Raw genomic sequence first — 13,150 nt, forward strand, 5'->3', positions numbered from 1 at the left:
CTGGTCCTTCACCATCACTTGGTCTAAATCCTGGAATTCCCACCCCAACACCCCTGTGGGAGTACATTCACCAGAAGGACTGCAACGGTTCAAGAAGGTAGCTCATTACCACCCTCTCAAGGGCCGGCAATAAATGGCAGTCTCACTCGTGAAGCATAGATTCCAAAAAAGGAATAATTATGAAAAGAAGATGCACTGCAGAGTGTCATGATCGATCACTTATGGAGCCAGCAGAATAGCACCGGACACGTGCTGTAACATCATGACTTAACAATTCCAGTGTTGTAACCTGGCAGAGCCATGCAAAATCCAGCATGAGTAGCTTACATTTTCCTACACTGCTTAGGTTACAAACATGTGGGTGTCATTTATACTAGCGCACTCAAAATGGATAATCAGTGGTTGCCACTTCAGCATCAGGGTAACCAATACGAGAAACAGCCACTGAACGCAAATTCTCACACTTAGCAAAAAAACCCTGAAATGCAGCACATGGTGTTGCATGTGTGGTGTTTCTGGTATCCTGCATCTAAAGTAGCTACAACAGGAACTCTGAAGCAAGTGCAATAGCAGACTGAAAATCTTTACTGACTTCACAATGGTGGAGATTTGAGGAGATACTAAAATCTCCTGAAAAGATCCTGGAATAAAATAGGTGGAAGTTACTGAAAGAATGATAGAAGTACTTACTGGGGGTACATTGCTATTAATCCATGCTGGGTTTGGTTTTATTTCATCCCACATAATTAATCCTCTTGCCAAAGTCTAAGGAAAGAATCAAGAAAAACACTATGTTTAGCAAAGCAATGGGGGCATTTCCATATGGTCTAATGATAACTACTACATAATAGGTTTCATTATGACATGTTGATGGTACTTTGTTCATTTCCTCCCTCCCTTCTAGGAGGTATTAAAACCTACCAGGTTAGTAATCTCAAATTGCTAGGTGTCAAATTTTGTCTGTTAAGACTCCTGTGAATCACCTAGCATGCTACACAATGCTAAAGCTGCTAGTTTAATGCATGCTGTTAATGTTTTGCAGTGGTGTATTCTGCTAAAGAGGAAGCAGTACAAATAACCAAATCTAATTTCAAAGAGACAACTGTGCCTGACAGACAACAGAATTAGTAATACACTTTGTAAATGGATGAAATGCACAGGATGCAGCATATACAGGGCTTTATAATCTCTCATGTGGTGTCATAATCATAGAGTTATGTGGCACAGAAACAGGCCCTTCGGCCCAACCTGTCCATGCTGACCGAGATGCCTGCTTGAGCAAGTCCCACTTGACTATGTTTGGTCCATATCTCGCTAAACATTTGCTATACAGCTTTCAATTCCTTTAAAATGTTTCCATTTCAAAGGAATTGAAAACATTCCTTTTAGATGTTGCAATTGCTCCCATCTCTACTACTTCCTCTGGCAGCTCACTCCACATACCCTCCACCATCTGTGTGAAAAATTTGCCCCTCACATCCCCTTTAAATCTTTCCCTTCTCACCTTAAACCTTTAGTTTTAGTATCCCCTACCCTGGGAAAAAGACTGTGACCATTTACCCTACTTATGCCCCTTCATAATTTTATAAACCACGAAGATCACCCCTCAGCTTCCTTCACTCCAGGGGAAGAAAGCCCCAGCCTATCTACTCTCCTTAAAATTCAAGCCCTCCAGTCCCAGTAACAAAGGTGTAATTTTATAAACCACGAAGGTCATCCCTCAGCTTCCTTCACTCCAGGGGAAGAAAGCCCCAGCCTATCTAGTCTCTCCTTATAATTCAAGCCCTCCAGTCCCAGTAACAAAGGTCTTGTTAAAGGATTTCTTAGAGAATACCAAAATTGTTAATACCACAGGTGTTGATTGTTCAGACAATCTATTCTATGCATTCTGTCATTCCTATTCCATCTCTTTCACCGTAGCTCTGCAGGTTATTTTCCCTCATGTGTCTATTCAATGACATTTTGAAGCCACCAACTGAAAGCTTCCATTAACCTTACCGACCATTTATTAAGATTTCCTCAGGCTCCTTTTAAATCTTTTATCCAAAACTTAAAATCTGTGCTGCTGGTCCTTGAATGGTCTGCTAATGGGAGTAGATAACAACCAGTCTATCCCATATAATGTGTTATGACCTTTTAAAAAAAACTGAGTGTCACTGGTTAGATCATTATTTATTGCCCATCCCTCCAGGAGGAGGTGATGAGCCACCTTCCTGAACTGTTGCAGTCCTTCTGTTGAGGGTACTCCCACAATGTTGTTAGGGAGAAAAAATTTCAGGATTCAAATGATAATGAAGGGCTGGCAATTTATTTCCACATCAGGATGGTATGCGTCTTCAAGGGGAGGCTGCAGGTGGTGGCGTTTCCATGCGCCTACTGCCCTTGTCCTACTTAGTAGCAGAGTTTGTGGATTTGGGATGTGCCGTTGGATTAGCTTGGATAAGTACTGCACTGCCCCAGTGGTGAGGGAATGGATGCTGAGAGTGGTGGTACAAATCACGTGGGCTGTTCTGTCCTGAAGAGGGCTGTGATCTTGAGTGCTGTTCGAGCTGCACTCATCCAGACAAGTGGGGAATATCCAATCACACTCCCAATATGGATTATAAATAATGGAAAGATTTTGGTTAGGAGGTGAGTTCATTACCACAAGATACCCAGCCTCTGAATTGCTCTTGTAGCCAAAACGTTTGTATGGCTGGTCCAGTTAAGTTGCTGGTCAATGGTGATCTCCAGGATGTTGATGGTAGACAACCCACCAATGGTAATGCTGTTTAAACTAACTATAGATGATTGAACTCCCTCTTGTTGGAATTGGTCATTGCTTGGCTCTTTGCTGGCATGACTGTTACTTGCTACCTCAGCCCCAACGTTCAGTGTTATCTGAACCTTTCTGATTGTGTACACCTCCATCAAATTTTCTCTAAACTTCCTTTACTTCAAGGAAAACAACTCCAGCTTCTCCTTTCTAACCTTGCAGCTGAAATCCCTCATGCTTCAAATCAACTTAGTGAATCTTTTCTGTACCCTCTATAAGGATCTACACAATCTTCCTAATGTGAGTTGTCCAGAACTGGATGTAATGCTCTAGTTGCACCCTAGCCACTGCTTTACAAAGGTTTGGCAAAATCTCCTGGCATGGAATTAAATATTAACAATGAGAAAACAGAGGTGGAATTAACTGCAAGTTTTTGAATGGGGTTAGTGAATTACAATGTTCAATTGAGTTCATCAGTCACTTGGACATGGTTCCAAGTAAATTTATTTGAAAATTTGCAACATCAGCATCCTCTCCCAGGCCAACATCCCCAGTATTGGATCCTTGTTACACTCTACTGGGTAGGCCACATCATTCTCAATTCCAATACCAGACTCATGGAAAGCCTTCATGGAAAAATGTAGCACTGATACTTGGCAATCCCTAGCCTACAGTTGCTTGAAATGGGGAAGGAGCATTCCAGCGGGCACAGAGAACCTCAATTCCATATGTTGGAAGCACACAGAAGCCCAGCATAAATGGTGAATGAAGCACACTCCTTCACAAACTACCTGCTGAACTGTCTGGTCAGGCATTTTCTGCCCCATTTGTGGTTCCCTCATTGGACTCTAGGAAGTACCAAAGAACAGAGGGACCTTGGCATACATGTTGAAGGATCTCTGAATGCAACAGCACAGGTGGACAAGGTGGTTAAGAAGCATGCGGGATACTCATGTTTTAGCCAGGGCATAGAACGTAAGATCAGGGAGGTTATGGCACAGCTATATAAAACATTGGTTCGGCCATCGCTGGAGTACTGTGCGCAATTCTGGTTACCACATGAAAGAAAGGATGTGATTGCACTGGAGAGGATGCAAAGGAAATTCACTAGGAATTTGCCTGGGTTGGAACGTTTCAGTTATGAGGAGAGACTGGATAGTCTCGGCTTGTTTTCTTTGAAACAGCGAAGTCCAAGGGAGATCCTGATTGAGGTATTCGAAGTCGCGAAGAGCGCAGCTAGTGCTGATAATGAGAACCTGTTCCCTTTAGCAGAGATAAACCAGAGGAAACAAGATAACGCTTTGCGGGGACTTGAGAAATTTTTTTTGACTTAGAAGGTGCTTGAAATCTGGATTGCGTTGCCTGAGGAATGGTGGAGGCAAGTAGTCTCACAACATTTAAGTATTTAAATAAGCACTTGAAATGCCTAGGTATAGGAGGCTATAGGTTGAGTGCTGGAAAATGGGATTAGTATAGATAGGTACTTAATGGCTAGCACAGACACAGTGGGCCAAAGGGCCTGTTTCTGTGCTGTATAACTCTATGGATCTAAGTAACCGTTGATCCCAAAGGGTCACTTAAGATGAAAAAAGGACAGTGCACCACAACTCAGGCAGCACCTTTTAGACTTTTACCAGATATCTGCCTCTTGCCTGAACCACTTGAACATAAACATTGGCAGGCTCCAATTACCTGACTGTTAACCTGACAAGAAAATCTGTGTCAAAATGACCTGACTTACAAAACTGTGTTGTAAATAGTGCAGTTGATTGAGCTCCAGCAAGCCAAGTTTGATCCTGAACTCCACTGGAGTGTGTGTGGAATTTCCTGTTTTCCTGTTCTCCCTGTGACCACATAGGTTTCTCCCAGGTGCTCTGGTTTCTTCCCACATACCAATGATGTGCTGGATGTTAGGTTAACTGGCTACTGTAAACTACTCTTGGTGTAGGTAGCTCGTGGGAGAATCAAAGGACTCATAGGCAAGTGGTTGGGATGGAACTGATAGGAACTGGTGTAGACTTGATGGGTCAAATGGTCACCTTCTATGCTGCAAGGAAATATGGGATTGCATATTTCGCATATGCTGGGAGCGGCTGCACAGGTTGATAGGGTGGTAAAGAAGGCATATGGCATGCTTGCCTTTATTAGTCGAGGCAATGAGTTCAAGAGTTGGGAAGTTATGTTGCATCTTTATAAAACTCTAGTTAGGTTGCATCTGGAGTATTGCATTCAGTTCTGATCACCTCATTGTAAGAAGGATGCGGAGGCTTTGAAGAAGGTGCAGAAGAAGTTTACCAGGATGCTGCCTGGATTAGAGGGCATATGCTATAAGGGGAGGTTGGACAAACTTGGATTGTTTTCTCTGGAGCGGTAGAGGCTGAGGGGAGACCTGATAGAGGTTTATAAGATTAAGAGGGGCATAGATAGAGTAGACAGCTGGTATCTTTTTCCCAGGGTCGAAATGTCTAATACTAGAGGGCATGCATTTAAGGTGAGAGGGGGTAAATTCAAAGGAGATGTGCGGAAGAAGTTTTCTTTACACAGAGAATGGTGGATGCCTGGATGACAGTGGAGGCAAATATGATAGAGGCGTTCAAGAGGCTCTTAAGATAGGCACTTGAATGAGCAGGGAATGGAGCGATATGGATATTGTGTAGGCAGAAGGGATTAGTTTAATTAGGCATTTAATTACTAGTTTAATTAGTTTGGCACAACATCATGGGCCGAAGGGCCTGTTGCTGTGTTGTACTGTTCTATGTTCTATTCTATGGGTGAGGAGGCACAGATAAAAGACTATGTGATTTAGAAGAGTCAGAAGCTCTACTTTGAACTGAGAGCAATGAGGCTTTCACATTTAATTCCAGGATCAGTGCCCGAGACTGAAAGCATGACAACACTTGAGGTTATAACCACAGACGAACGAAGGAAACAGGGATGAAGTCAGAGTAGCTAACATCTTTTTTACAATGGGGCATTCAAAGCTGCATGCAGTCATCCTACTTTGACTTGCACCTTGTACACTTTTACGCCATTTCTTTGTTCTGGTACGTAAAAAACAAATGCCATGTATATTTCTTTCATCTTTGCAGCTTAACTTCCACCTGTTCACTTAATTAGAAGATATAACAACTCCTTGTACCTGTACCTCGTGGTTCCCCAATTCTGTTATAGTATCATTTAAAATACCCTTCTATTACTTCTTGTAAGAAAATGTACGATTCCACACTTCTTTTCATTAAATGGAGTCACCCATTCTACAAATTCTCTCACAATCTTCTGCATTCTTAATCACATGCTTCACTTTATACCAGACAATTTGGTGTCAGTAACAAATTTAAATCACATTCCTCAAGTTCTTATGTCTGAATTATTAACATAGTTTCAAAACAAGGGAGGTTCCAAATAAATTCCGACAAGCCCAAGCACATCCATTTGCCTCAGCTTTCTTCTTGCCATTGCCATTGATATATCTATGCAGGTAATTTCTCTTTAACATCATATCTCACACACCATCACTGATCTCATCACCTTGGGAAATCTCCACCCCACCCCCCCCCCCCACAGCTACCGACATAATAGTCCCGCAACCTAGGACTACCTGTTTCTATCTACTCCCCAGAATCCACAAGATGGACTGTCCTGGCAGACCTATTGTCGCTGCATGCCCTTGCCCCACGGAGCTCGTATCCTCGTACCTGGACACTATCCTGTCCCTCCCAGTCCAATCCTTTCCCACCTACGTCCATGACTCATCACACGCTCTCCAACTCTTCCACAGCTTTCTCTGGCACACACAACCTCATCTTCGCCATGGACATCCAGTCCCTGTATACCTCCATTCCCTATCATGACGGCCTCACTGCCCTCCGCTTCTTTCTTGACCAGAGACAGAACCAGTCCCCTTCCATTAACACTCTTCTCTGCCTGGCTGAACTTGACCTCATCCTAAACAACTTCATTTTCGATTCCTCTCACTTTCTACAGACCAAGGATGTAGCTATGGGCACTTGCATGGGCCCCAGGTATGCCTGCCTCTTCGGTGGCTACGTTGAACAGTCTCTGTTCCAAGCCTAGTCCAGCCCCATTCCTCAACTCTTTCTCTGCTATACCAATGACTGCATTGGTGCCACCTCTTGTACCTGTGCGGAACTCGACGGTTTCCACAAATTTTCACCCATGATGAGGATTTCCACTTCAGGGCATCCATGATGTCCAACTGCATTTCTAACTGAGGCTTCCCCCCTGACTGTGGTCGAGAGAGCTTGTACCTGTATCTCTGCCATTTCCCACACCTCTGCTCTCACCCCCACCCCTCCCAGACCCAAAAGGGATTGGGTCCCCCTTGTCCTCACCTTTCATCCCACCAGCCTATATATCCAACACATCATTCTCCGCCACTTCCGCCATCTGCAACGGGACCCCACCACCAAGCATACCTTCCCCTCCCCACCCCTTTCTGCCTTTCACAGGGACCGCTCTCTCCGCGACTCCCTAGTTCACTCCTCCCCCCACCCATCCCGCTCCCATCCCAGGAACTTTCCAGTGCCCCTGCCATAGGTACACCACCTGCCCCTACACCACCTCCATCCAGGGACCCAAACAGTCCTTTCAGGTGCGACAGAGATTCACCTGCACCTCCCTTAATATCATCTACTGCATTCGGTGCTCCAAGAGTGGCCTCCTCTACATTGGTGAGACCAAACGCAGACTAGGTGACTGTTTCGCAGAACACCTGCGCTCTGTCCGTAACCGCAATCTGCATCTCCCCATTGCCAGTCATTTCAACTCCCCCTCCCACACTATCACCGATACGTCAGCCCTCAGCCTCCTCCACTGCCAGAATTCCAAGCACAAATTGGAGGAACAGCACCTCATTTTCTGTCTTGGAACCTTGCAGCCTAACAGCCTGAATATTGAATTCTCCCACTTTAAGTAGCCCCCCCTCCCAACCCCACACCCCACCATGTTTCTTCTGTTCTCCCCTTTCCTAGCCTCTCTCTTTTTTTCTACCTTTTTTTCCCTTTCTCTCCTTACCTTTGACCCATCCCTCAGTGGATCTGCTCTCCCCACCTCCCCCACACCTGCCTATCACTATCTCCTACCTGCATCTACCTATCACCACCTTGTGCCCACCCCGCCTCCCCTCTTCTGTCCACCTATCACTGCCCTGCTTTTCCCTCCTATATACTGGGCTTCTCCTTTTCCTATCTTCAGTCCTGAAGGAGGGCCCTGACCCGAAATGTTGACCGCCTGCTTTTCTCCACGGATGCTGCCTGGCCTGCTGAGTTCCTCCAGCATCATTTTTTCATGTCCAACTGTACTTGGTATAGCTAAACATACCTTCTTGAAATCCATACACAATGTCCTCAGCCTTTTACTTTGTTCACTTTGTTCTACCGTGCTCTGTATATTTCTACTAAATACAAAGCTTGTCTACATTGATTTCAGTCCAACAAATGAGAGTACTTCTCCAATTAAGTTGAGGCAAACAGCATTATCACAAGAATTCACTTCACATTAGCTTGTTCAAGTTTATTACTTACCCGCATTAGAAGAAATTCTGGCTTCACGAAGTCCAACAAGTACTGAGTGTCTGGGGCTCGAAGCCAGTCAGCAATAGATCTATGGCACATAGGGGACAGGTTTGTTATTCAACGGTGCCTGTCACAGATACAACAGAAGTGTCAGTTTTCAGAAGCATGAAAGGTTTACCATGTCATAAAGGAATGTACTACAGATGTTGGAAATTGATATAAAGCAGAAATTATCATTGTAGTATCATAAATCATAAAATGCTGGAAATGAGATTGAGCAGCATCTTTCAAAAGAGAAACAGAGTTAATGCTTCAGGTTGATACAAAAATGTCATCGACCCAATAAGTTAACTTTGCTAGTCTTTTCAGAAAATGTTGACCTGCTGACCACTTCCACTACTTTATGACCTGCAACGACGATTAGTAACTCAAGAACCTGTGTTGACCACCCCAAGAGCAATGGAAAGAAAAAAATAAGAGGAGCTAAACCAAAGTTCCCCCATCTATATCATAATGGGAGAGGAAAACTCAAAATGAGATGCAAACGTTCCTCACCCATATAAACTACATCCTATCTCCCCATACTTTGACTAGAATAGGATATATGCTTAAAGCAATACACCGCTTGAAACTTCACCATTTATTTTAAAGAACAGCCTCCACTCTGATGTAGCTTTCTTTGCCTTGTGTTTTCACTCATGTCATTTCTTATGAGCCTTTCGTTCGGTCATACACAGGCCTTCCTTACTATGTACAATTTGGTCTTTCGCAACTCCAAGATGAAGAAGTGGGACGGTCAACTGAATAACTCTAACCTTGAAGCTCACAGCCAGCAGCAGCTAGCCCTGCAGTGACAAACAACAAGAGGACCACCTACTGAGTATTTTTTTTATAATTTCACTTTTTGGGAAGTGGGCATAACTGGCAAAGAAACATATACTGCCTGTCCTCAGCTACCCTTGAGAAGGTGGTGGTGGAGCTGCCATCTTGAACTGCTATCGTCCTCCTCTTGCAGTTACTCTCAAGGTGTTATTGGGTGGAGAGTTCCAGGATTTAAATGCAGCAATGAAGAGGAAACAGGTGTACGTCTTAGAGGGAAACACTGAGGTAGTGTGTGCATGCACCTGCTGCCTTTGTCCTTCTTGGGTGTTGTGGCTTGGGTATGAGAATTACCGCCAGAGGAGCTTAGATGAGTAAATGCAGATCTTGTTGCTGGATGGTGCACATTGCACCATTAGTGGAAGCACTGAGTATTCAGGGGGAGCCACTGAGCAGGAGTGGGGAGGAGAATCCGGGTGGAATTGGAGAAATGAAACCTGCTGCTGCCTTGGTTAGTTTCCACACCCATGGATCCAGACGTATCTTGAACTTATTGAGTAATCTTGGCGATACAACTTGAAGATGCACAATGTCTAATTGTGAAATGCTGTATGTCTCTCTGCCCAAAGTTCAGACTACTGAAGAAAGCTGGGAACTGCAGGCTAAAATTTGCTAAAGTACTAATCTCAAGCTTTAATCATCCTAAGACTAATGTAACTGGGACTGTCAGCCAGTTTAAAAAGAAAATTGTAAATTTCGTCACTGTCCCAGGTTTATTTTATAGGAAATTGTTGTTAATTCTCAACATCTAGCTTTTGCCTGATAAAGTAGGTTTACTTTAGAGGGTCAGTTTAAATTAACAACTCACTGCACAGGTATATAACAAGGAAGGATAATTTTACTGATATAATATTCAGTAAATTTTGTTAGCTCTGACCTTTAACAGGCATCTTAAATGTTTTGTAAAACCGGCGAGTGAAACAAAACTGGGTGGTGGTGTGGATTATGAGGAGGATGTAGAAAGGCTTCAGGGGATATAGACAGGCTAAGTGAATTAGATGAGGACATGGCAGATGGAACATAATGTAGAAAGAGGTGGGGACATCCACTTTAGCAAAAACAAAGGACAAGCATTATATATTTTAAATGATGGGAGATTGAAGTGTTGTTGTTCGGAGGGAGCTAGGTGTTCTGGTAAAGAAATCAGTAAAAGCTAATAAGCAGGTATAGCAAGTAATTACAAAGGTAACTAGTGGATGAGCCTTTAATGCAAGAGGATTTGAGTAGAAGAGTAAAGACATCTTACTGCAATTATGTAGGCCCAAATAAGACCACACCTGGAATGTTTGTGAAGGAAAGGTGGAAGGTAAATAAATTCACAAATTGAACCGTGGGATGGTAAGTTTCTTGAAAGAGGAGAGAATAACCAGGCTGGGCCTATTCGCTTCAGAGTTAAGAAGAATGAGAAGTGATCTCATTGAAATACACAATTCTTATGGGACTTGACAGGGCAGACTCAGGGATAATACTTCCCCAGCTGAGGAAGTACAGAATCAGGGGTTACAGTCTCAAAATAAGGAGTTACCCATTTAGTGCTGAGATGAGAAGCTATTTCTTCACCCAGAGGGCAATGGTAAATTGGCAAATTTGTTTATTATTGTCAAAGGTACTGAGGTACAGTGAAAAATTTGTCTTGCATACTGTTCATACAGATCAATTCATTACACAGTGCATTGAGGTCGTACAAGATGAAACAATAACTGAATGCAGAATAAAATGTTACAGAGGAAGTGCAGTGCAGGTAGACTATAAGGTGCAAGGTCATAATGAGGTAGATTGTGAGGTCACAAATTCATCTTATCATACCAGGGAACCATTCAGTAGTCTTATAACAGTGAGATATAAGCTGTCCTTGAGCCTGGTGGGATGTGCCTTCAGGTTGAAAGGGCAATGTAAGCTCAATCACTGAGCACACTCGAGAAAGAGATCAGGAGGTTTTGAAAACTCAGGGAATCAGTGGATGTGGGCTTAGTGCATAGAGGTGGTATTCAGCAAAATAGAGTTCAGCTAATTAAGGGCAATTAGGAATGGGCAATTAAATGCTAGGTCAGCCTGTGAAGCCCACATCCCTTGAATGAATATAACAAAAAATGGATAATACCTTGAAACATTAAAAAAAATAACTCAAGTAATTGCAATGAAAGGCTTGTAATGTGGATTCCCTGCCGAATTAACCAAACCTTTCAATATATTATGTGGGATCAAAAGGAAAGGTAGAGAAAAATTAATTCCACTGGTTGTTGAGTCAAAGATCAGGGATCAAAGTTTAAAAAGAGCCAGGTCATTCATAAGTGAAATTAAGAAACATGCAAAGAATGATAGAACTGTGAAACTCTCCTTCCATGCCAACTGCCCTCTATGAACATACGAATTAAAAGCGGAGTTGGTCACATGTCTTCTCAAGCTTGCTGCATCATTTAATAAAATCAAAGCCTCAACTGTGCATTTCTGCCTTCCCCCAAGTAAACTTTCACTCCCTCGCATATCAAGTTTCCATCTATCTTTGTCTTAAAAACATTCAAAAATTCTGTTTTCACTTTGAAGACGTATTCCAAAAACTCTCAGGCTTCTGAGAAATTTTTTTTTGCCTAATCTCTGTCTTAACTGTGTGATCCCTTATTTCTAAACAGTGACCCCTAGTTCTAGACTTTCCCACAAGAAGAAACATTCTCTCCACATCCACACTTTCAAGACCCTGAAGAATGTTATATGTTTTAATCAGATCATCTTTTATGGAGATTATACAGCATGGAATCAGGTCCTTCAGCCCAACTCATCCATGCCGACCAAGGTGCCTTTCTGAGCTAGTCCCACTTGCCTGCGTTTGGCCCACATTCCTCTAAACCTTTCCTACCCATGAACTTGCCCAAATTTCTTTTAAACATAATTGTATCCACCTCCACCACTTCCTCTGGCAGCTCGTTGTGTGAAAAACTTGCCCCACATGTCTCCTTTAAATCTTTCCCTTCTCACCTTAAACCTCTGCCCTCTAGTTTTAGACTCCTCTATCCTGGGAAAAAGACTGTGACCATCCACCTTATCTATGCCCCTCATGATTTTATAAACTTCTGTAAGGTCACCTCTCAGCCTCCTTTGCTCCTGTGAAAACAGTCTCAACCTATCCACTCTCGCCTCATAACTCAAGGCTGCCAGTCCCCATAATATCCTTGTGAATCCTTTCTGCACCCTCTCTGGCTTTTAATCACATCCTCCCTATAGTATGGTGACCAGAACTGTGCACAATACGCCAGGTGCAGACACACTGATGCCCTGTACAGCTGTAACAAGACGTCCCAACACTTGTTCTTGATGCCCCATCTGATGAAGGCAAGCATGCTACACATCTTCTTCACCACTTTGTCTACTTGTGTCCTCATCTTCAGGGGACTGTAGGTGTACCCTGTGCCTTTGTGTTCTACAACAATCCTCAGGACCCTGTCATTTACTGTGCAAGTCCTGCCCTGCTTTAACTTCCCAAAATGCACCACTTTCGCTCTTCTAAACTCTAAACATGCTTGTGGATGCTTTGGCAACTGTTAATTTGAAATCCAGGACTGAGCAATTTATGTCAAACAAAGGTATTGAAAGATATGGGGCTAAGAAAGGTAGAAGGGGGAAGGTCACAAATCAGCCATGAATTGAATGACTGAACTGGTTCAAGGGGTTAAATGGTCTGCTTCTGTTCCTACGTTCCACTGTGTTTTGAAGTGGATAGTTTCAAGTGCGCCAAGGACTGGTTCTTACAGACTGGGACAGGAGAAATTATATTGGGAAATAAAGAAATGGTGGACAAATTAAACAATATTTTATTTCTGTTGTCAGGGAAAAATACACAAAACAGTACATTTCAAGAAGCACCCAGAGAATGATGGACATGGTGCCAAAGTCACTGATTAGTATAAAAGTGATAGGTATGAAAATTTAAAAGAAACACAAATGCTAGAAATCTTAAGTACAAACAGAAAATGCTGAAAAATGTCAG

At 43.1% G+C, this 13,150-nt stretch overlaps 1 protein-coding gene across 2 annotated transcripts in view; it reads right to left on the minus strand.

Annotated features, from left to right (window-relative positions):
* The window catches only part of anapc1 (anaphase promoting complex subunit 1), a 167,657-nt gene that overhangs the window by 51,593 nt on the left and 102,914 nt on the right, over nucleotides 1-13,150 (minus strand). For both annotated transcript variants that reach the window (XM_052025123.1, XM_052025124.1), the window contains exons 33-34: nucleotides 8,299-8,377; nucleotides 691-765 (exon numbers count right to left, since the gene is read on the minus strand). In XM_052025123.1, coding sequence (XP_051881083.1) covers nucleotides 691-765; nucleotides 8,299-8,377 — 154 coding nt within the window. The remainder of the gene's footprint in view (nucleotides 1-690; nucleotides 766-8,298; nucleotides 8,378-13,150) is intronic.

Source organism: Pristis pectinata, chromosome 10 (assembly GCF_009764475.1).
Source record: "Pristis pectinata isolate sPriPec2 chromosome 10, sPriPec2.1.pri, whole genome shotgun sequence".
NCBI lineage: Eukaryota > Metazoa > Chordata > Chondrichthyes > Rhinopristiformes > Pristidae > Pristis > Pristis pectinata.